Source organism: Hippocampus bargibanti, linkage group LG07 (genome assembly GCF_051943395.1).
Source record: "Hippocampus bargibanti isolate YZ-2025 linkage group LG07, ASM5194339v1, whole genome shotgun sequence".
Taxonomy (NCBI): domain Eukaryota; kingdom Metazoa; phylum Chordata; class Actinopteri; order Syngnathiformes; family Syngnathidae; genus Hippocampus; species Hippocampus bargibanti.
Window position 1 is genome coordinate 27,639,123 of NC_142740.1, and position 23,868 is coordinate 27,662,990.

Genomic DNA, 23,868 nt, shown 5'->3' on the forward strand with positions numbered 1-23,868 from the left:
AACACGGGTGAAATGTGGGTGAAATGCGGGTGAAAAGCGCGTGAAATGCGGGTAAAATGAGCGTGAAATTCGGGTGAAATGCAGGTGAAATGCGGGTGAAATACGGGTGAAATTCGGTTGAAATGCGGATGAAATGCGGGTGAAATACAGGTGAAATGGGTGAAATACAGATGAAATGTGGGTGAAATTCAGTTGAAATGCGGGTGAAATACAGGTGAAATGTGGGTGAAATGCGGGTGAAATTGCTTCATGTCACAAAGAGGGTACAGCAAGTGCTGAAGAATGAATGACTCTCCGTGTCTTCATATTATTTGTTATTTAGTTTGTTTTACTTTTTGTTATTTCGGGGTTGAGTGAACGCTGGCGCGTGTGGCTGCCGCTGCTCACCCGCAGAAAAAATATCCAGTGACTGCAAAGAGTCATTGAGAGTTTTGAAGGGTGCTTATAATTGAAATGAAATGTTATTATTATTATTATAAAAATTTGGGCTAAATGTGGGTGAAATGTGGGTGAAATGCGGGTGAAATGCAGAGTCACCTTGAGCCGTTTGTGTAAATGACCTTTAGTGCGTGCGCTCAGGCACATGCACGCCACGCCACGCCACGCCGCGCCACGCCACGCCACGCGTGGTGGACATCTGTTTTGTCTTTGGCTGTATGGGGGGGCTAAGGGAGGGGAGGGGAGGGGCTCCTCGCCAGAGGGCGCCACGTTGCCCGAGCGCCACCCGGCGCCCTGTCCCGCCTTCTGCTCCACATGACCACACACTGGCCGCGTCGGCCATATTTCATCGGCGCCACCACCCTCAAGACATCCACCGCGCACGTACGTGCGCACGTTTTACTACTTTGCTCACCGCCGACGCAAAATCCTGCCAGCGACAAAAGTCCATCTTTATCATTCACTTTGTTGGCTCAAAGTAGTGCTAGCATTAGCATAGCATATATTTCCTCTCTTCACTTCTTTTTTTTTTAGTTATATAGCTATCGTGCTAGCTACCTAGCTAGCTATCTATTTGCTATCTATTAGCTATCTTGCTGGCTGGCTAGCTAGCTATCTTCTGTAATACCATACAATAGCTATCTTTTGGATTGCTAGCTAGCTTTCTATCTATTTGTCTTACTATTCTATTTGAGTTACTTCCGGGTTGAGTAAAGGCTGGCGCGTGTGGCTGCCGCTGCTCACTAACAGAAAAAAAAAACCTGTAACTGTAAAGTGACCTTGGGAGTTTTGAAAGGTGCTTAAAAATGAAATGTATTATTATTATTATTATTATTATTATTATTATTATTATTATTATTATTATTATCTATTAGCTATATGGCTATCTGCCTCGCTAGATAGCTATCCAATAGCTATCTCTTAGCTAGTTAGGTAGCTTTCTATCTATTTGAGTTACTTCCGGGTTGAGTGAAAGCATGGCGTGTGCTGGCAGCCGCTGCTCACCCACAAAAAAAAAATCTGTAATTGCAAAGTGACCTTGAGAGTTTCGAAAGGTGCTTAAAAATGTACTATTATTATTATTATTAGTATTATTATATGCATATTGGTTTAGATAATAATAATAATAATAATAATAATAATAATAATAATAATAATAATAATAATAATAATAATAATAATAATAATACATTTGCTTTATAAGCGCCTTTCAAAACTCTCAAGGACGCTTTACAGTCACAGGATAAGTTTTCCTGTAGGTGAGCAGTGGCAGCCACGTGCGCCAGCGTTCACTCAACCTGGAAGTAACTCAAATAGATAGAAAGCTAGCTAGCCAACAGATAGCTAATAGCTAGCTAGCTAGATAGCTAGCCAGCCAGCCAGCTATATAACTAATAGATACTTGGCCAGTTTCTATTGTTCACGTTTGGTATTGTATGGACAGGAAGCCATAAATCCATAACGTGCTAATCAGTATTAGCATGTAGCCACACTGAGCAAACAGCAATAACAACAATAGTTGCCAGAGCTGTTGTGGCGCAATATGACTTCGTATATAAGGCGCAGCGACCGGCGTAGAAGGCGCAGGGAAAATCAAGGCTTTTGGATGCGCCTTACAGACTGGAAGATACGGCACTAATTAACTCATTCAGTGCCAGACGATGCGCAAAAATGTGTCGACTCCACTGAAAAAAAGCAATCGTCTTCCAATGCGTTTCTTGCCAAAAGTCACATTTTGTGCAATTTTGTTTGAAAGGCGCATTATAGCAATTGTTTTAAACTCCTGAGAAAACTAGGGCAGACAACTCTGAAAAGTTGCCTGCCCGGCCATAAAGTTGCCTGCCCCATTTTTCACAACTTGAAGCATAATAAGACAACTAATCGCAAAAAAAAAAACATTGTTGCAAAGCACTAAGGATTATTTTTTACATTAAGGAAGTACCTAGCACAAATACTCCCTTGCTTAATTGCTGGTAAATCTCCCTTGCGGAAGATTTGGCTCCAGTTGTCGTTTGTCGTCATGGTGCACAATGCAATGTTTGCCTTGCGTTGTCTGCTACAACTCTTCTTTCTAAGCGCCTTTCAAAACTCTCAAGTACACGTTACAGTCACGATATCATCCGAAGCGCGAAACAGGCTTCTGATTGGCTGCCGGTGCCGAGTATGCAAATTGCCAAACGAACGTTGGTTCAACAATTCGTGGCTTGTCGGACAGAGGTGGCGTCTCCCGGATAAAAAAAAAAAAAAAAAGCAAGCCATCTGTCGAGTTGAATTGAGGAATTCCACCCGTTTTCCATGTTGTCACTCTCCTTGTTTTAAAGGACTTTCTGCACTGTAGGTGGGCTGATGGTCGCCCAACTTAATTCCTTGATTGGTCGCCGTTTGTGACAGGAAGTCACTCCACCAAGACAAGTTGTTGCGTGGGTTGTGGGGTTGAAAAACTTGGAGGCAACGTCAACGGGGGCCTTCCTGTCGGGAGGATATGAACACCCGGATTATGTGAGGGGTGTGGCGGGTCACCCATTGACGTGCTCAATGCAACACCAGCTGGGCGACGAGGTTGCAACACAAGCAGCCAGCGAGGGAAGAGGACATCCGGGTTTTTTGTTGTTGTTTTTTTTCAAATTGGACTTGGGGGGGGGGCGCCATCTGCCTGCTGCGTGTGAGCCAACACTCCAGGGGAACTTTGTCATCTAGGATGAGTTTTTTTTGGGGTTGTGGGGGTTGTTGCCATCCGGCGAGATGCAGACATGACCCCCCCTGCTGTCAAATAAAAACATTAAAACGACTTAGAAAGAGTTGTACATATAGCTATGCTTGATAGCTAACATGTCAGGTGACTGTCAAGTGACCTTGAGAGTTTTGAAAGGCACTTAGAAATCAAATGGATTATTATTATTATTATTATTATTATTATTATTATTATTATTATTATTATTATTATTATTATTATTATTATTATTATCTATCTCTTCGCTAGCTTGCCTTCTATCTATTTGAATTACTTCCGGGTTGAGTGACCGCTTGCGCGTGTGGCTGCCGCTGCTCACCCACAGAAAAACTTTCTCCTGTGACTGTAAAGTGACCTTGAGAGTTTTGAAAGGCGCTTAGAAATTAAATGTATTATTATTATTATTAAATGCGGGTGAAATGTGGGTGAAATAAGGGTGAAATTCAGGTGAAATGTGGGTGAAATTCAGATGAAATGCGGGTGAAATGCAGGTGAAATGCAAGTGAAATGTGGGTGAAATGTGGGTGAAATGCGGGTGAAATAAGGGTGAAATTCAGGTGAAATTCGGGTGAAATGTCGGTGGAATACAGGTGAAATGCAGGTGAAATGCGGGTGAAATGAGGGTGAAATTCAGATGAAATGCGGGTGAAATGTTGGTGGAATGCGGGGAAATTCGGGTGAAATGTGGGTGAAATAAGGGTGAAATTCAGGTGAAATGCAGGTGAAATTCAGGTGAAATGCAGGTGAAATGCGGGTGAAATGTGGGTGAAATGTGGGTGAAATGTGGGTGAATGCAGGTGAAATGCGGGTGAAATGTGGGTGAAATGTGGGTGAAATGCAGGTGAAATGTGGGTGAAATTTTGGTGGAATACAGGTAAAATGCAGGTGAAATGCAGGTGAAATGTGCATGGGTGGAATTCAGTGGCAAAACCTGACGGACGTCACAAGACTTGCTCTCGTTTGACCTCATCCGCCACGCTGAAAGAGAAAATCCGTCAGCAAAGGGCGAGGAAATGGCGTGCATGTCAGGTGTTTGACGGACTGACGGGTGAAAGCGGGCATCCCCACGCGCGCCTGTCGCGGCGCGTTAGCTGGCGAGCGGCGTCCGGGCAGCCGCCCAGCGGCCCCCTCGGGGGAGCGAGTGGCCCGCGTCCATCTTGGCCCGTCGCGGAGCATCAGGACGAGCGGTGCTGGGTGGCCTCCAAGACGCTCGTCACCGCCTGTGACAAAAAAAAAGACGCGGGTCGCCGGCGGGGGCGGGAAAAAAAAAAACTTCCGTCGGCTGCCTTTTGCTTTTTCGGGGCAAACGCGGCGACGACCTTTGCTCTTTGACCTCCGATGCATAGACGTCGCCGTCGCACCTCTCAAGTTCTCTGGGCTCCCGAGGCGAGCGGATCCTGGTCACTTCCGAAGAAGAAGAAGAACAACACATTGTATTTCTAAGCGCCTTTCAAAACTCTCAAGGTCACTTCACAGTCACAGAATATGTTTTTCTGTGGGTGAGCAGCGGCAGCCACACGCGCCAGCGTTTACTCAACCCGGAAGTAACTCAAATGGACAGAAAGCAAGCTAGCTAGCTAATAGATAGCTAATAATAATAATAGATTGCTAACAGATAGCTCGCTAGGCCTTCACTCAACCCGGAAGTCACGCAAATAGATAGGAAGCAAGTTAGCTAAGAGATAGCTAATAATAATAATTGGTTGGTTAGCCGGCTGGCTAGCTAGCTGGCTCATCAAGCAAGTCGTGACCAAGTCCATCAGCCTTGAAAGCCAAGAAAGTTAACTAGCGGGCTAGCTAGCTGGCAAACGCAGCGCAGCGCAGCGGCCTCGGCGTCCTGAGAAACGGCCGCCCCTGCTCGGCGCCGGCGTTTGACCCATGAGGAAAGGCTTTAGCCGCCGGCCTCGCCGCTTACTTAGTGAGTGAAACAATGCCACCCCCCGCCCCCTCTTTAACCGCTCATTTGCATAATTAATGTGATCGTCCCGCAGCGGAGAAAACTCCTGCCGCCGGGAATCATGTCCGCACGCGTGCTCACGTTAGGCCGCTTGCCCGCCCGCTTGCGCGCTTGCCCGCTTGCCCGCCCTCGCTCACGATTTGTTGCGCTGCTGCGGAAACGCTTTTGAAAAGATGAAAGTCGCCGTTGAAGAGCAACGGAGGCGCCGTCCAAAAGCGAGATAGCCATATAGCCAGCTAGGTAGCTATATAGCCAATAGAAAGCTAAATAGAGAGAAAGCTAGCCGGCAAGTAGATAGCCAACAGATAGCTAGCCAGATAGCTAGCCGCTCCTGTCGGCCAATGGGAGCGTCGCTCGGGACCTTTTTGTCAAAGTCAAAGTTTTGCCGCGGGGCGGCGAGGGCGCATATGTCGCCACCCCCAGCCCGCCAGATGTCGGCCACGCGCGGCAATCTGCTGGGCGGGACGTCCGCGAGACGTGGGCCACCTCCATGGCGGCGGCGGCGCGGCGACGCGCAGATGGACCCTTTTGCTCGCGCTGCTTTTCCTTGGGAAGTGCAGCTAAGTGGAAGGAAAATAAACATCAAGCTGGCTAGCCGCGTCCTGCTGAGGGGGGCGGCGACCTTCCCCAATCAAACGGCGCAAAGGTCAGCGGGGTCGCGGAGGAATAAAAACAGTCACACGCACACCAACGCGCTCATGCTAACGATGCTAATGAAAAGCTGAGCCGCTAATAAGCGCTAGTCATTTACACTAATCCTCCATTTTGGCCCCTCTGTCACAGCGTTTAGAGCGCTACGCTAATGATGGCAGGCGGGGGGGCAGCCATATTGCACTCACCCAATTGGCAGGTGGCGGCAGTGGTCGCGTGCGCCGCATCTTTGCGCACCCTCGGGCGAGAAGGTCCCCCCCCCCCCCCTGATTTTCAACCTGGAAACATTTTTTCATGGTTGAAGGGGTGGCGTTGCGCAAGAATGTAGGCGCGTGGGGGCGGCCCTCGCCGCGCCTGCGGTGGCCCAGCCCGTAACCGCCGCAATATGTCGCATTTGCATTTTTCCACGCTTACATTTTTTAGAAAAAGTTTCACCCTGGGCGGCGGCAGCAAAGCGACGCGGAGCCGCGGGCCAAAGCGCCAACGCGCCAGCGCGCTAGCCAACGTGGCTCGGCTCCAGAGCCCATTTGAATATTTGACGGGCAAGCGGCGGCGCCGGCCTCGCTAACATTCGCACACTCAACAACACAATAAACACATTTTTTTAAAGTCCCTTTCAAAAGAAAAAAAAAATCTTTTTCTGGTGGGAGGGGTCAATTTTCGATTAAAAAAACTCAATAAATCGATAAAAATAATAAATCATCCTCCACTGTGATCATCTGCATCTATTAGCTATCTAACTAACTAGCTGGCTATCTAAATAGCTACCTATTTTCTTTCTATTTGTTAACTAACTGACCAGCTGGTTATCTAGCTAGCAAGATACACGGTCGACTTAGCATACTGGTACTGGGATGCTAAGTCACACAAACGCACACCTCCTTGGTGTTTTTCCAAGATCTCCTTGGTCATTTTCTATTGTGTCCTCTTCGGCATAACACTAGCCCGTGGCGGGGTCTTTTTGGTCCCATAGCAATCGCAAAAGTACTCCACTCGATAACAAACCATGTCTGCACTCAAAGAAAGTGGGTGTGGAAAAGTAGTCCGGGAACCACGGTGGCGCTGTTCAGTTGTGTGGTTTGGTGTTTTTCCGCCAAAAACTAGTCCGCCAGCCAACTAGCTCGTATGCCAAGATTATATTCTCGCAAATTTAACGTTGGTAAGGCTGTCTAGCTGGTTATCTATTTGCTGTCTATTTGCTGTCTATTAGCTATCTAACTAACTAGCTGGCTAGCTAGCTAGCTATTTGCTGTCTATTAACTATTTAACTATCTAGCTGGCTATCTCACTATATCTATTTGCTGTCTATTAGCTATCTAACTAACCAACTGGATAGCTATCTATTAGCTGTCTATTAGCTATCTGTCTAATTAGCTGGTTATCTAGCTAGCTATCTATTCGCTATCTGTCTAGCTAGCTGGATAGCTAAATATTAACTAGCTGTTAGCTAGCTAGCTTCTGGGTTGAGTGAATGGTGGCGCGAGTGGCTGCCGCTGCTCACCCACAGAAAAAAATTGTCCTGTGACTGTAAGGTGACCTTGAGAGTTTTGAAAGGCGCTTAGAAATGAAATGGATTGTTAGTATTATTAAGGCGAAAAGTTCGTTAGCTAAAGCGTTTGTAAACCGAGGTATCGCTGTACCTAAATATTCCAAATAAGGACAATATTCAAAGTGTCACGATCTGGTTGGCGAACAACGGGTGGCGCTGTCGGCCCTGCCTGCAGCCGCACAGGTGCTGGTCATTCCAATCAGTGGCAGTTAAAAGGACTCCCGGCTCGACCATTCGGCGTCGGGTCATTGCATTGTATGCATTGCATGTGGTTTCGGCACCCTGTCAGGTTTGTTTCATCTTGGCAGACTTTTACTCGTGGTTTTCTTTGATACTTTGTATTTGTCTGTTCAGATGATTTTGATGTTTGAGATTTTACAATTTGTCAAATACAACCTGCTGCCCCCTCCTGCCTGCTTATTTTGGGATCCACCACTACCATCACCATGCAAACCTTGACACAAAGCAAAACACCCAAATATATATATATATATATATATATATATATATATATATATATATATATATATATATATATATATATATATATATATATATTTTTATATATATATATATATATATATTTATTTTTTTGGGGGGGGTGTCATGTGTGTGTGTGTGTGTGTGTGTGTGTGTGTGTGTGTGTGTGTGTGTGTGTGTGTGTGTGTGTGTGTGTGTGTGTGTGTGTGTGTGTGTGTGTGTGTGTGTGTGTGTGTGTGTGTGTGTGTGTCAAGCTTTTTGTTTTCTTTCCAATGCAAAAAAATGTTTGTGGTTGTTTTGGCAAGCAGGTGCGTGTTTGCATGAGAAGCGCAAGCGTGCGCACAACAAATGAGAAATGTCCAATAAATAAATCAAAAGTCTTTAAGTGACTTAACTATTCAACTGATAACAAGCTTAACATCTGGACTGACACTCCCACCACCTCGAACACCCGCTTCATGTTTGTTTAATGTGTGTGTGTGTGTGTGTCCTTTCAAAACTCTCATGGTCACTTTACAGTCACAAGATGACATTTTTCTGTGGGTGAGCAGCGGCAGCCACACGCGCCAGCGTTCACTCAACCCGGAAGTCAATAGACAGAAAGCTAGCTAGCCAGCTAGTAGATAGCCAACAACCAGGAATAACTCAAATAGAGAGAAAAGCTAGCTATCTAGCCAATAGCCAGTTAATAGATAGATAGATAGATAGATAGATAGATAGATAGATAGATAGATAGATAGATAGATAGATAGATAGATAGATAGATAGATAGATAGATAGATAGATAGATAGATAGATAGTTATTTAGTTAATAGATAGCTAGTTAGCTAATACACTGAATGTTACTAATTAAATAAACTCAAGACATCCCGTAAATTCTAGTTTTAGTTTGTGTGTGTGTTTTTTTAATAATAATATAATAATAATAATAATAATAATAATAATAATAATAATAATAATCATCATCCTTTTCATTTCCAAGCGCCTTTCAAAACTCTCAAGGTCACTTTACAGTCACAGGATGAGTCACAGTTTTTCTGTGGGTGAGCAGCGGTAGCGTTCATTTAACCCCGAAGTCAATAGACAGAAAGCTAGCTAGCCAGCTAGTAGATAGCTAATAGATAGCCAACAACCCGGAATAACTCAAATAGAGAGAAAAGCTAGCTATCTAGCTAATAGCCAGTTAATAGATATATAGCTAGATAGCTATCTAGATAGCAAGCCACCTAGATAGCTATATAGCTAATAGATAGCTGGTTAGCTAATACACTGAATGTCACTAATTAAATAAACTCAAGACATCCCACAAATTCCAGTTTTTGTTTGTGTGCGTGCGAGCGAGTGGCCATTTTGAATGAGTGAAGATTGACCCAAGGTGACTGAAGGCCCGGCGTGCCTTTGAGTGAAGCAGCTCATTAGCATCACAGGGCTATCCTCCTCTTAGCGACGCACACACACACACGCACTCCAATGTGAGCGTCCGTCCGTCCGTCAACGCCCCGTCGCCCTCCATCAGTCTTGATGTCGGCGGGGGCGGCGGTCACCCGCGGTGACGGGCCGCGCCTTGGCGTATGTAAAGCAGGCGTCTGCGAGGCAGCTAATCTATGCTAATTTGACATTTACCAGCTCATTTGCATAACAAGCAGCAACCGCTCATCACGTGCGACAAAACAACAAGATGGCCTCTTCCGGGGGCGCAGCTGGATCGTCGTCGCTCATCACGCGCGAGCTAGCTAGCTAGTGAGCTAGCTGGCGAGCTAGCTGAAACAGGCTGGCGGTTACACTTGTCGTGAGTTGGACAAAATAATAATAATACATTTGATTTCTAATCTGTTAGCTATCTATTAGCAAGCTAGCTTTCTATCTATTTGAGTTACTTCCGGGTTGAGTGAATGCTGGCGCATGTGGCTGCCGCTACTCACCCACAGAAAAACTGATCCTGTGACTGTAAAGTGACCTTGAGAGTTTTGAAAGGCGCTTACAAATCAAATCCAATCCAATTCTTATTATTATAAGCACCTTTCAAAACTCTAAAGGTCACTTTACAGTCACAGGATATTTCTTTTCTGTGGGTGAGCAGTGGCGGCCACATGCGTCATCGTTCACTCAACCCGGAATAACTCAAACAGGTAAAAAGTCAGCCAGCTAGCTAATAGATAACTAATAGATAGGTATCCAGCTAGATAGCTAACAGATACCAAATAGATACCAAATATCTAGCTAGCTAGGTAGCCAGATAGCTAACAGATAGTTAATAGATAACAAATGGATAACTAGCGAGGTAGCCAGCTAGATAGTTAGCTAGGTAGCCAGCGAGATAGCGAGCAAAATAGCCCTATAGCATGATAGATAGATGGCTAGATAGCCATGTAGCCAGCTAGATAGCTCAAGTGTTTTTCTTGCTTGAAAAAAATGTAATAAAACAAAATGGACAAGCGAAGTTTTGGCCGATGTTGGGTCTCATTTGTGAGCGTGTTTTTGTTCTTGTTGTTGTTGTTGTTGTTGTTGTGCGTGCTGCCCGTTGACCTTTACCCCGCCACAATAAAGCGCGCGGTGATTAGCATGTGACCTGAAAACATCCGCATCACGTTTTGTGTTGTCGACCGTGACGCGCACTTTGCCGCCCACGTGAGCGCACATGGTGACATCGCACCACAACTGGTCGCGGTCACGTGACAGGTGACAGGGCGTCGCCGCCGCCGTGTGTGCTCATTAGCGTCATTAGCATGAAGTCAAAAGAAGAAGAAGAAAAAAACTAAATAACAAATAAAATTACAACACAAAGACACAGAGAGTGAATGGAATGAAATGACCCGAACAACAATAAACCTATCTGGCTAGCTAGCTAGGTATTTGCTATTCATTAGCTATCTAGCTATCTATTAGCTATATAGGTGTCTAGCTAGCTATAAATGAGAGTTTTGAAGAGCGCTTGTAAATGAAATGTATTATTATTATTATTATTAGCTATCTCTTAGGTAGCTAGCTTTCTATCTATTTGAATTACTTCCGGGTTGAGTGAACGCTGGCGTAAATGGCTGCCACTGCTCAACCGCACAAAAAAAATCCTGTGACTGTAAAGTGTCCTTGAGAGTTTTGAAAGGTGCTTAGAAATTAAATGTATTATCATTATTATTAGCTATGTATTAGCTAGCTAGCTAGCTTCTATTTCAGTTACTTCTGGGTTGAGTGAACACTGGCGCGTGTGGCTGCCGCTGCTCACCCACAGGAAAACTGATCCTGTGACTGTAAAGTGACCTTGAGAGTTTTGAAAGGCGATAGGAAATTAAATGGATTATTATTATTATTATTATTATTATTATTATTATTATTATTATTACTCCTCGTCCCACGCAAAGCCTGCACTTTGGCTTCCCGTGGCGATACGCGGCGTCATCCCCCCCACAAGGCAACAGTTGGCCGCCGCGGCCTCGCCGGAGCTGAACGTTGGACGGCCGCCGTGTGCTCTTTTCACACCCCGGACCCCCCCGCCCCCCGTCTGCCCCCCCCCCCCCCCACATGCACGCAGGGGTCAGCGAAGGCGCTTGGCAGCCGCTGACCGGCCGTCCCCGCCTCATCCTGGCACCTCGTCGCAACCTCACCTCTACGCTGGCAGCCATGATGGAAGGGGCAGGTGGGGGCAGGGGGGGGGGGGTCCTCCCCGACACACACACACTGATGTCATCTGGCTGTGAAAGCGTGCCTTTGACCGCTCACTCTGATGAAGAAGCAACTGGGCGGCGGCCAGGGCGACTGGAGCAACGCCACGACCCCCCTGTCTCACACGCACGAGAGGGGAGACACGCATGAAACTGTCGTCCGTGCAAAAAAAGACAGACAGCTGTCCCATCGTGAGGTCCACTGACGTCTCTTGCGCAACACGGGACAAGTTGAGCTTGTCAACAAATCATCGGAAGGCCCTCCAACGGGGTCACAGATGGGGCGACGGGGTCATAGGGCGACGGTCCGCAGACGGGTCCCCACGCGGCTTGCGGCCTTTTCCTCCAGCGTGCGGTTGGGGTCGTGTGAGGTCGCAGGCGAATGTCTTTATCGGGTAAATTTGCGTGGCGTGGTCATTTTGCGCACGGGCGGGCGGGCGACCTTTGGCCTGTTGCGTCCTTCGCCAGCTCGTCACGTGCGGCCGCAAATTTTTTTGCCCGGAAAGTGTGTGTAAGGCAAAAAGTGTGTATTCCAAACATTAATTTCCCACAGGAAACCATTAAAATGAGAATAATCCGTTCCCAGGTCCCCATAAAACATCATTTCCAACTAAATAAGGCTTAAAACTACACACAATAGACCTTATTTTATGTCTAATAAATGCGCTATGGTATTTTAATGAAAGAAATATAAACTGTACAGTATAATAAAGTGGTTTTATTGACCTTTGTGATGGTCGTTGATGGCTTGATGGAATGGATAGCTTTTTGCATCAGGTCTCAAGGAGCTCTGGGTTGTACATGTTGGAAGTTGTGATAGCGCGCAGTGGCGTGGCGTCGCCTCTAATTGCGTTCCAAGTCGCCGGTCCCGCGGGCGGCGGAGGCACGGCCATCCGCTTCCTCCTTTCAAGTGGAAAAGGAAGTAATGACGCGGAAGGAGTGCGGTTACCTCGACCGGCCGGGTCGGCTCGGGCCCCTCGCGGGATTTCTCGCAGGGAGTCTCGGCCTTTCACGACTGGACACACACGAGTCGGCGGTCGGCCCGGTTTTGCATCAATCCGATGCCTCGTTAGCATAATTTGAGGACTAGCCGGGCGCCGCCGGACCCTCGGAGGTGATCCGCCGGCACGTTAGCCGCCGCCGCGCCGACGGGTTTTGATGTCGAGCCGCTGAGTTGATACGACAGGCAAGCTCGTCAATCATGGTGCTTTTTTTTTTTTTTTTACATTTCATTTCGGAGCGCCTTTCAAAACTCTCAAGGTCACTTTAAAGTCACAGGATCCGTTTTTCTGCGGGTGTGCATTTGCCATTTGTGCCAGCGTTCACTCTTATACCCGGAAGTAACGCAAATGGATAGAAAGCTAGCTAGAAGCTGATAGATAGCTAATAATAACAATAACAATTATAACAACAACAATAATAATAATAATAATAATAATAATAATAATAATAATAATAATAATAATAATAATCATCATAATCATACTAATAATAATAATACTAATAATAATAATAATAATAATAATAATAATAATAATAATAATAATTCACCTTTCAAAATTCTCAAGGTCACTTTACAGTCACACGATCCGTTTTTCTGCGGGTGAGCAGCGTCAGCCATTCGCGCCAGCCTTCACTCTACCGGAAGTAACTCAGCAGCAAAGTTATGAAAGGAAGAGGAAAGGAAAGAAAGAAGTAGAAAAACAACATACAGGACCTGCTGGAAAGGCAGCCACTCTCACGGCAGCCATCTTGAAGACTAAAAAACAAAAACAAAAAATGAAATCACAAATAGCATAACAACACAACGACATTCATTCTTCATCATTTGCTGTACCGTCTTTGTGACATGAAGCAGGTCTAGACAAAAGAGGACAGGATCAAAGCATCCTTTTCAGCAGTGGATCAGAGACGTCATAATAATAATACATTTCATTTTGAAGCGCCTTTCAAAACTCTCAAGGTCACTTAACAGTCACTGTTAGATGTTTTTCTGCGGGTGAGCAGCGGCAGCCACACGCTCCAGCGTTCACTCAACCCGGAAGTAACTCAAATGGATAGAAAGCTAGCTAATACAGAGCTAATAGATAGCTAGCCAGACAGCTAGCTAGACAGCCAGATGGCTAATGGAACATTAGCCAGATAGGTAGCTAGATAGCCAGCGCGATAGCTAGCTAATAGATAGCTAGCCAGACAGCTAGCTAGATAACCAGACAGCTAATGGATAGCTAGCTACATGGTGGAATGTGCACGTCTACTACAAGCTAAATGTAAAAATATCCTTGCCTCGTGGCAGCAAGCGTACGGCGCTCTGATGGGGGACGCGGGGTTGGGGGGTGTCTCGTGAGGGGCGGGCTGCTTACCGGGGGATGGCGCTCCCCAAATTGTTCAACTTCGCTCGAGCTCTGTCTCCGTCGTTGCGGGTCAGCGACGCCGGAAAGCCAATTCCAGGCCGACGGAAGATGGGAGCTGGCGCGGCGCCAAGGCGGGCGCGGCGCCAAGTGGCGCACTCGCCACTTGAAGGCCAACAGTCACAAGACATCACGCACGCTACACGCTACACGCTACACCATTAGATCACACGCTACCTTATTTCTCTCAAAACTTCTTCAGATAAACAATGACATCAGCGCATGATCTAGCTAGCTAGCTAGATAGCTAGGTATTAAGCAATATAGCTCGCTAGCTATTTGAGTCAGGAAACATTAAAATATTAGTTATCTAGTTAGCTATCTAGCATTCTATTAGCTAGCTAGCTAGTTTTCTATCTTTTTGAGTTATTCCAGGTTGAGTGAACGCAGATGCGTGTGGCTGCCGCTGCTCACCCAAAGAAAAAAACGATCCTGTAACTAAAGTGACTTTGAGAGTTTTGAAAGGCGCCTCGAAATTAAATGTTTTATTATTATGATTATTATTATTATCATTTGCTAGCTATTTTCTATCTATTAGCTATCTGGCTCGCTGGCTATCTAGCTAGATATCTGTTAGCTATCCATTATCTAGATAGCTATCGATTTGAGTTACTTCCGGGTTGAGTGAACGCTGACGCGTGTGGCTGCCGCTGCTCACCCACAGAGAACCCAATCCTGTGACTGTAAAGTGACTTTGAGAGTTTTGAAAGGTGCTTCGAAATTAAATGTATGATTATTCTTACTTGTAAATACTGCAAAGACATGTAAAGATATTCAATTCGTTGAAACAATTCAGGATAAAAAATACAAAATAAACATTTACCAAATGACATTAAATGCCTCCACGCGAGCCTTTTGGGACACAACAAGACATTTCCGGAATGTTCCACTTCCGCTTTTGTTTGTTCTTTTTTCTCCGACGCAGCACAAGGGTGCTGCGCTCTGGTGGTCGGAAGTGGAATCGCAACGCAGTCCATCCAACGGGACACTGACCAAACAGGGGGCCGCATTCCTGGAACTTGCGGCGGTGGGAGGGAAGGGAAGGGGGTTTGGAACGGGGGTCCCGAGTACTTGTTGCACACGTGTATCGATCACCAAAACCCGATCAAGAACGCGTGCGTGTGCTGTCGATCGACGCGCCCGCGTGCGTGCGTGCGTGCGTGCGTGTGTGAAGGTCGAAGAAAGCGGCGTTCGTGACGCAGGTGAGCGAGCACGTTTCCCGACGAAGGACGATTTAAAACGGGAACGCGCAAGGGGTGGGGGGGGGGGGGGCTTGTTGCATCCCGGATGAGTGCGTGGGCGCGTGCGTGTGTCTGTGAGGGTTGTCCCGAGCTCGTAAAAGTTGAAGTCTGGAACTTTGGCTTCGTGTCTGCTGCCGAATCAGAATCAGGCCGGTTGCTTCATTTGTTGAGCGGGTGTTCTATGCGGGGTGGGCGCGAGGGGACGAGGGGGGTCGTCGTGCCAGCAGGTAAGCCATCGGCCGCCCGTGTCCTCGTCCCGCAGGTCTTGCGGTTTTTCCGCCCCGATCTGCCCCCCTACCCTACTCCCACCCCCGCAAAGTGCTTTTGCACATGTTGGCGAGCAGGGGCTGAGTTTGCAAGACCCCCCCCCCCCCCCCTCCTCCGGCATTTGTCTTGATGGTCTGAAATGTTTGATGAGACAAAGCGGGACACTCTCAAGACGAGGACCGGGGACGTTTGGACGGTTTTTGGGGTATTTTGCGCTCACCGAATCCCAAAAACTTGCTTGGCTCTTCCAGATGGAATTGAAATTGTCCGTCAGGAAGTCGTCGGGAGGAAACTTGCCAGCCGCCCGCCGTGCTTCCAAGATGGCCGTCGTGAGCAGACTCCTGCTGCCGCTGCTGCTTCTGGTGGGAGCGGCGTCCGGCGCCGACGCGGGGGTGGAGGTGGTGAGGGGCCGCTCGGCCTTCCTGGCCAAAGAGCAGTTGCCAATCCGGACGGAGGCCGACGACCTCTGCAAGGTGGAGGTGGTCCTCAACCAGCCCATCACGCAGCGGGTGGGACGACTGACGCCGCAGGTCGGGACGCGCCCGCTTTTGTCCCGGTGCCGTTTTTGTCGCAGTGTTTGCGTCGCGGTTCAACGCCGTGTCGTGGTCGTCAGGTGTTTGACTGCGATTTCCTGCCGGGGGAAGTGTCCTACCGGCACAACGGAAGTCCTCTGCTGGACAGTGACCAGGTTCTACTGCGGGTGTACAGGTGGGTAGGCCGGCCCTCCGCTCTGCGTGCGGTCTTGGTCTCGCCGACCTTCCACAGGTCGAGTCTGCGGTCCGACACCCCAGACCTCGCCTTTGGACCTGGTCATTGGTCATGGCCGGCTTCTCTCGTGAGCGCGCCGTGACCTCCCCAGTACCCCCGGTCCAGACTCAGACCAGGTCCCGAGTCAACAACAAAGTGGAGACGGGTCAAACAACGGCCAATGTGTTGTAGGTTTGGTCCGGCGAAGACGCGCGTGACGTCGCTGGTCATACAGGTCCGCGTGGTGGACCGGGCGCCCCGTCTGGTGGAATTGGGGCCTGCTCCCCTGGTGGTCCCTAACTTTTACGCGCTGTCCAACGCCATCAACCACTCGGTTGTCAACATCAGTAGCCGGGACGGCACGGCGTGCGCCGTGCGATTGCTGGACGCCGCGGGAGCCCTGACCGCCGGGCGGCTGGTGCGGGAGGGCGACGGGCTCCGGAGGAAAGGTGCCCACCCCATTTTGGCCTTGACGCGGGTGGCACGGAAAGCCAGGTCAACGTGCCGTTCAATCCGTTTTGTGTCTCGCTGGCCGTCTGTCATCCAGATGGCGAGGGGGCGGCGACGGGCTGTCCGGGCAACCGACCCTGCGCCGACGGCACACAGCAAGTGACTTACCTGAAGACCAGCTGTCAGGACTTCCTGAGTTCCGGTCTCAAGTACCAACACCTCAACCCGCCCTCGCCGGACCTGGACCACATCGCCATCGGCGTGGAGTTGAGGGACCAGGAGACCGGGGCCCTGCTGGAGGTTAGGTCACAGGGAACTCAAGTCCTTATTGGCCAAAACGGGCGTGACGGCATGTGATGCCTTGGCACGAGCTCAATGCTAACGGGAAAGCTTTAACTTTGGTGGTTTCTGCTAACGCCGCCCCCCACGCCAACCCCTTCAAGACGGAGTCTCTGTGGCTGGCGGTCCGGATTGTCGGGGCGACGGCCAACCAACCGCCGCGGGCCGCCTTCATGGCATCCTTCGTGCTGGAGGTGGACCAGTTCGTCCTGACCCCCATCACCACCGCCACGCTGGACGCCGAAGACGCCGAGGGCCCCCGGGACGGCTTGCTGTTCAACGTGACGGTCCCGCCCCCTCGGGGCTACGTCACCCACCTGGACGAGAGCGCCAAGCCCGTGGGCTCCTTCACCTGGTCCGACCTGCACCGCCTGAAGGTGGCGTATCAGCCCCCCAACAGCAGCCGCCCCGGGCGGGACAATTTTCAGGTACTCGGACCCCGAGTTTGACCTTGAACTTAAACTAGCGAACATGCTCTCAGAGGCTAATCAGAGTCAAATTGTTAGCAAAGACAAGCAAAAGTCACGTCGCCCAAACCAACACATCCAAATTGACTTTTGACCGTGAACCTAAACTAGCTAACATGCTCACCGAGGCTAATCAGAGTCAAATTGTTAGCGGCGAGATGCTTGAATATCAAATGACAACATGAATAGACAATGTGGAAATCTTTTTTTGTATGTGCGCCAGATTGAGTTCCAGGCGGTTGACGCGTCCCAGGCGACCAGTCCGCCCATCGTGGTTGACGTGTCCATCAGGGCGGCGGAGACCAACGCGCCCCGGGTGTCCTGGAACGCCGGTGCGTTTGCTACCAATGAGAAGAAACCAAACCGCCGTCCGTTGTTGACGGCAGGCGCTCCGACGTCCGTCCGTCCGTCCGTCCGTCCGTCCAGGTCTGGATCTGCTGGAGGGTCAGTCGCGAGCCATCACGTGGGCGGAGCTACAGATCGTCGACAGCGACAACATCGACCAGGTGGTCCTGGTGGCCGTGGAAGGGCCCTTCCACGGGCGCCTCACCGTCAGAGGTGATGGTCCTCCGCACAAAATGGCCGCCGAGGGGGGGTTCTGAAGGCAAGCGCCTTGTGGCCATTTGACTGCTACAGCTAGCGCAACGCGATTAGCTCACGGGCATCGTCATCTTTGTATACTAATAATAACAATAATAATAATAATCCATTTCATTTCCAAGCGCCTTTCAAAACTCACAAGGTCACTTGACAGTCACAGGATGAAGTTTTTCTGCGGGTGAGCAGCGGCATAGCACAAATAGATAACTAATAGATAGCTAGCTAGCTAGCTAGTTAGATAGTGAATAGATAGTAAATAGATAGCTAGCTAGGTAGCCAGCTAGCTAGTTAGATAGCAAATAGCTAGGTAGCTAGGCAGCCAGCTAGCTAGTTAGATAGCAAATAGATAGCAAAAAGCTAGCTATCTAGTGGGCCAGCTAATAGATAGCTAACAGCCAATAGCTAGTTACATAGCGAATATGTTTTCTGACTCAATTAGCTAGTTAGCTAGCCATACAGCACTTTTGTTTCTCCCGAAACGTCGCGTTAAAATAAAAGCTTCCGTGTGCGTCGTTCGTCCGTCTGGGAAAGGGACGGACGGACGCGGCGTCCCAGTGTGCGCACTCGACGCCTTCAGCCAAATGGCGGCGTGCCCGTCCCGCCGCGCCCGACGCCACCTTCGGGCCTAATTAGCGCGGGGTCCTCTGCGCGGACCGGCCGCCCGCGTCCCCTCAGTGGCGCCGCTAATGAGCGAGCGGATGGCGACCGCTCGTCTCTCAATCTGTCGCCTGACCCGGGCCTTCTGTGCTGGCACGCGGGCGGCCGCCGGGACGGACGCCCTCGCGCCACCTCGTCGCGTCCGCGCTCGCTAATTGAATCAAAGTGCCAAAGCGCGGGCTGTTAGCCATAGCGTTAGCCATTCACGACGTGCCAGGGGTGTCAGCCAGTAACATGTTTTTTGGGTTTTTTTTTTTGGCAAAAAATCGCTGGGGTGTTTTGTCGCCAACTCGCCGAGCTGGCAAACTCCAAATTGCACAAAAGTAAAACAACACAATGTTTGCCTGCGGCTAGCTTAGAGCTAGGTGGGGCGATGCGAAGCGCCACAAATGGGTTATGTTCAACTATCAAATGTCAACTAAACGGACAATATGACAATATTTACTGACTGATATAGCTAGCCATCGAGCTATCTAGCTGGCTAGCTAACTAGCTAGCTATTTGCTATCTATTAGCTAGCTAGATGGCTACCTAGCTAGCTGTGTATTAGCTAGCTAGCTTTCTATCTATTTGATTTACTTCCGAGTTGAGCGCTGGCACGTGTGGCTGCCGCTGCTCACCCACAGAAAAACGTATCTTGTGACTGTAAATTGACCTTGAGAGTTTTGAAAGGCTGGCTACCTAGCTAGGTATCTATTTGCTATCTATTCACTATCTAACTAGCTAGCTGCCTACCTTGCCAGCTATCTGTTTGCTATCTAACTAGCTCGCTGGCTACCTAGATAACTATCTATTTGCTATCTCTTTGCTATATAACTAGGTAGCTAGTTATCTATTAGCTAGCTAGCTAACTTTCTAGCTATGAGTTATTCCGGGTTGAGTGAACTCTTGGGCGCGTGGCTGTCACTGCTCACCCACAGACAAACTTATCCTGTGACTGTGAAGTGACCTTGAGAGTTTTGAAAGGCGCTTAGAAATCAAATGGATGATTATTATGATTCTGATTATGATTAAGTGGTGTGTTTTTCGAGCGCAAAGACACAGCGGGAACGAGAGTCCAAAACTGGGCTGGATGTGTTGAGCGTCGTACGTGTGCGTCTCCTCAGGGGCGGCGGCGTTTGCCTTCGGGGCGGGCGACCTGCGCCAGGGCGACGTGGCGTACGAGCACTCGGGCGACGAGAGCCCGCGCGACCACGTGGTGTTCCGCATCAGCGACGGGCGCCACAGCGCCCGCCACAAGTTCCCCATCAACATCCTGCCGCGCGACGACACGCCCCCTTTCCTGGTCAACAACGTGGCGCTGGAGGTGGCGGAGGGCGGGGCTCTCCGGCTCGGCCCCGCCCACCTCCTGGCCTCCGACGTGGACTCGGACGACGCCCGCATCCTCTTCAAGGTGGACGTCCCCCCGAGGGCCGGACGTCTGGTCTCCGAGGCCGACCCGCGCCACCCCGGTGAGCTCCGGTGTGGCTTTTGCGCGGGTGTGCGCGTTTTTGCAACCCCGCCTGCCGTTCCAGGCCAGCCGGTCACGTCCTTCCTGCAGCGCGACTTGACTGCAGGCCTGATCTTCTACCGACACTCGGGGGAGGAAATCTTCGAGGACGCCTTCGACGTGACGCTGGCCGACGCCCACGTGCCCCCCAACCAATCGCAGGCTTACGTAAGTGAGGGCGGGTTCGGGTGAGGGCGTGCGTCTGAGCTAGCTGGCGTGGACGCAGACGGCGTCGGTGGTGGTGTTCCCGGTGGAGGACGAGCTGCCGGCGGAATCGGACGGCGCCGCGCGCCGCCTGACGCTGAAAGAGACCCAAGTGGCCTTCGTCACCCGCGCGCACCTCCACTTCACCCACGGCGAACACCCGCGGGGCGACCTCACCTACACCGTCACCCGGCCCTGCCACAGCCCCCAACATCCCGGGTGAGGGCGCCTCAAAAGCGCAAACCTCCGCCGTGTCAAGGCAACAAGCTAACGCTGCAACTGGAGTGAGAGTTTTGAAAGGCGCATATAAACAATGTATTCTTATTCTTATTCTTATTAATAGATAGCAAATAGATGGCAAAAAAGATAGCTAGGTAGCTAGCTTGCTAGATAGATAGCTAGAGCGCTAAATCAATAAAAATAAGTGAAGAGAGGAAAAAATAGTAAGAATAAGTGATGGTTTGCTTTGGCCACAGCTTGATGGACGCCGGTCGTCTTTTCTTGGTGGACGGCGCCGCCGCCCTGAGGCGGGACCCGACGGCGCCGGCGCTCAAGTCCTTCACGCAGGTGGGTCGGCAAGATGGTGACGCCGGGCCTGGGTGCTGACCCCGCCCTCTTGTTCCTTTTGGTTAGCACGCGGTGGACCACTTGAAGGTGGCCTACATGCCCCCTCTGGAGGACATCGGACCCGACCCGCTCGCCGTCCGCTTCGTTTTCTCCGTTAGCGACCGGCGCGGCGGCGCCGTGACCGACCTGGACTTCAACATCACCGTCACGCCCGTCGACGACCGTCCGCCTGAGGTGTCGTCGCCGTTCGCCGCCGTTTGCAGCATCGGTCGTTAACCGGCGGGTCGCGGGCGCTCGCAGGCTTTCGGCAATCTCCTGCGGGCGGAGGAAGGCGGCGCGGCGTTCGTGACGGACGAGCACGTGCTGGTACGCGACCGCGACACCCGCGAGCCGGACCTCAAGGTGGTCCTGGAGCGCCCGGCGCGCCGCGGGCGTCTGGAGCTGCGAGGGCGCGTCCTGCGATCCGGTGATGCTTTCACGCTCGCCGATCTCAGAGGACTCGCCGTCAGGTGAGGCCCCGCCCCCTCTCCTGTGAGACGACGCCCTTTTTTTTTTTTTTTTTTTACAAGGCATCCCCTGTTTAACAGGTACGTCCACGACGACTCGGAGACCACCGAGGACGACGTGGGCTTTCGTGTGACGGACGGAGTCAACGCTGTCCCGCTGGACCTGCAGATTCACGTACGGTGATACCTCGGTTTACAAACACCTTGGCTTACGAACTTTTTGGTTTACGAACGTTAAATTGATGAAAATTGTGCCTTGGCAGACAAACTATTTTTCGGGATACACACGGAGCGCCACAATGAGTGATGTGTCGTTCGCAAACGAGTCCGTTCTCCTAACAAGAAAATGGCAGCCGACTCATTTTGGTCCTCTATTCACTGCCCCCAGTCTTCGGTTGAAGCCGCATGTGATTGGTCAAGAACGCAGCAGTGAGGGGGGGGGGGGGGAAAATGGATGGAAAACAGTGAAATTTGGACTCGTTTCAACTTTGATAGTTCAAAGGCAGAGTGTAGACTGCAAGGTGAAAATATCCCATTAATCAGGCTCCACCAGTAACCCGCACAAGCCATCTGTACACCCTGATGCAAAAAGCTATCAACCCAGCTGAACAGAACACAATTGATGAGGAACTAGGTAAAAGTATAGCAGAGAAAGCACGGCAACTTCAATCAGATATCGTCAAGAGGCAACCTGGAAGTTCGTCATCCATTGATGATTTCAAGGCTAGCTTTACTTTAAGCGTCGTCGTACAGGGATTCATAGTGTCATTTGTCATGGTGAGGCAGCCAGTTCTGACGAGAAAGCTGCCAAAGCTTACAAGGAATCATTCCTCAAAATGGTGAAATAAGGTGTATTTTGTCTAGTTTTAGGGCTTATTTAGTAGAAAATGATGTTTTATGGGATCCTGGGAACGAATTATTCTCATTGTAATGGTTTCCTAATGGGAGATTAATTTTTGGGATACACACTTTTCACCTTACACACACAGTCTGGGAACCAAATAAGTTCATAAGGCAAGGTATGACTGTACGTCGACACGGGTTGTCCCCCCGCCCCCAAATTCAATCCAGGCGGCCTTTGGCTCCGCCCCCCTGACCCCTCTCAGGTGGTGCCGGTGAATGACGAGCCCCCCCAGTTGGGCGCGGGCCTGCGCGGCGAACTGCGTTGCCCGGAGGGCGGGCGCGTCCAGCTGACGGCCGACCACCTGCTGGCCACCGACCGCGACAGCGAGGACGCTAAGCTAAGCTACATGTTGGCGCGGCGGCCCGCCGGCGGGGAGCTGCGGCGGGGTGGGCTCGCCGTGGACAAGTTCTCGCAGGAGGACTTCCTGCAGGGTCACGTGTTCTACGCGCACACGGGTGAGGTGTCGCCACGCCGTCGCTTTGGTGCTCACGATGCCGGGCCGACGCCCTTGATACGCGAAATACGGCTAATGTTGCTCAGCTAGCACGCTAACCTTGACCGAGGATGCTAAGCTAAGTCTGTGGGCGTTTCCAGGCGGCGAGATCGGGCCGGCGCCCGCCTACGACGTCATCACGCTCATCATCTCGGACGGCGACGCGGCCGGAATGGACGGATGTTGCCGCGGCGACGCCCCACCCGTCCCGCTGCACGGCGCACTTCCTGTGTACGACCTCAACGTCACGCTACTTCCTGTCAACAACAAAGTTCCCGGCGTCGTCCTGGGTGGGTTTCACGTCGGTGTGCGCGTGCACGTGTGTGTTTCTCCAAATGTGTCTGTGTTTGCGCGCCGGTCGCACATCAGGAGGGTCCACGTTGGCGGTGGACGAGGGCTCACGGGCGTGTCTGTGCGGGGGGGTCTTGGGGGCCTGGGACCCCGACACCCCCGCGGCCGAGTTGACCTTTCACCTGGACGCCAAACCTCTGTACGGCTTCCTGGAAAACGTTCAACCCAGACCAGGATACGAGAAGAGCAACGCGGGAGTGCCCATAGGTCAAGAAGCGGGCGAGCGGCGAGCCAGTCGAAGGCCGCGCCATGTCTCGCCCACTTTTGCCTAATGGAAAAGCGGGCGGCGACCGGTGGCGGTGGCTCATTTGCATACGCGTGACGTCCCGTGCAGATTCGTTCAAGTTGGACGAAGCGGCGGCGGGTTTCATCAACTACGTCCAATCAGAGCACCAAGGGGCGGAGCCCACGATGGACCAATTGCTGATCAGCGTGAGTGACGGCCTGCACCACTCAAGCCCCGCCCACCTCCGCGTCGACATCAAGCCCACCAATGACGAGAAGCCGTCGCTACACCTGGCCAACTTTACCGTAGGTCACGCCGCCGTCGAGGCCCCGCCCCCTTGTGACTTATAATAATAATAATAATAATAATAATATTCATTTACAAGCGCTCTTCAAAACTCTCAAGACTCACTTCAGTCACAGTCACACTTTTGGTGAGCTATCGAGTTAGTTATCTATGAGCTAGCTAGATAGCTATTAGCTAG

General features: G+C 50.5%; 1 protein-coding gene and 1 long non-coding RNA gene across 5 annotated transcripts in view; one reads left to right on the plus strand and one right to left on the minus strand.

Annotated features, from left to right (window-relative positions):
• The window catches only part of LOC148896063 (uncharacterized), a 16,371-nt gene extending 1,616 nt beyond the window's left edge, over positions 1-14,755 (minus strand). The window contains exons 1-5 of one of the 4 annotated variants that reach the window (XR_016115493.1): positions 13,303-14,558; positions 13,017-13,224; positions 4,489-4,573; positions 4,216-4,389; positions 4,101-4,147 (exon numbers count right to left, since the gene is read on the minus strand). This is a non-coding gene — a long non-coding RNA (uncharacterized LOC148896063). Of the gene's footprint in view, positions 1-4,100; positions 4,148-4,215; positions 4,390-4,488; positions 4,574-13,016; positions 13,225-13,302; positions 14,559-14,699 lie in introns of those variants that run through there. The other 3 variants (XR_016115494.1, XR_016115495.1, XR_016115492.1) reach the window with 3 other exon arrangements.
• Positions 1-23,868, plus strand: part of frem1b (Fras1 related extracellular matrix 1b) — a 36,273-nt gene that overhangs the window by 1,730 nt on the left and 10,675 nt on the right. The window contains exons 2-19 of the mRNA XM_089000156.1: positions 15,636-15,914; positions 15,998-16,092; positions 16,324-16,580; positions 16,679-16,881; positions 17,025-17,348; positions 17,611-17,719; positions 17,814-17,945; positions 19,751-20,095; positions 20,159-20,301; positions 20,360-20,556; positions 20,814-20,904; positions 20,971-21,138; positions 21,205-21,413; positions 21,492-21,585; positions 22,517-22,769; positions 22,909-23,097; positions 23,177-23,365; positions 23,493-23,689. Coding sequence (XP_088856282.1) covers positions 15,636-15,914; positions 15,998-16,092; positions 16,324-16,580; positions 16,679-16,881; positions 17,025-17,348; positions 17,611-17,719; positions 17,814-17,945; positions 19,751-20,095; positions 20,159-20,301; positions 20,360-20,556; positions 20,814-20,904; positions 20,971-21,138; positions 21,205-21,413; positions 21,492-21,585; positions 22,517-22,769; positions 22,909-23,097; positions 23,177-23,365; positions 23,493-23,689 — 3,474 coding nt within the window. The remainder of the gene's footprint in view (positions 1-15,635; positions 15,915-15,997; positions 16,093-16,323; positions 16,581-16,678; positions 16,882-17,024; positions 17,349-17,610; positions 17,720-17,813; positions 17,946-19,750; positions 20,096-20,158; positions 20,302-20,359; positions 20,557-20,813; positions 20,905-20,970; positions 21,139-21,204; positions 21,414-21,491; positions 21,586-22,516; positions 22,770-22,908; positions 23,098-23,176; positions 23,366-23,492; positions 23,690-23,868) is intronic.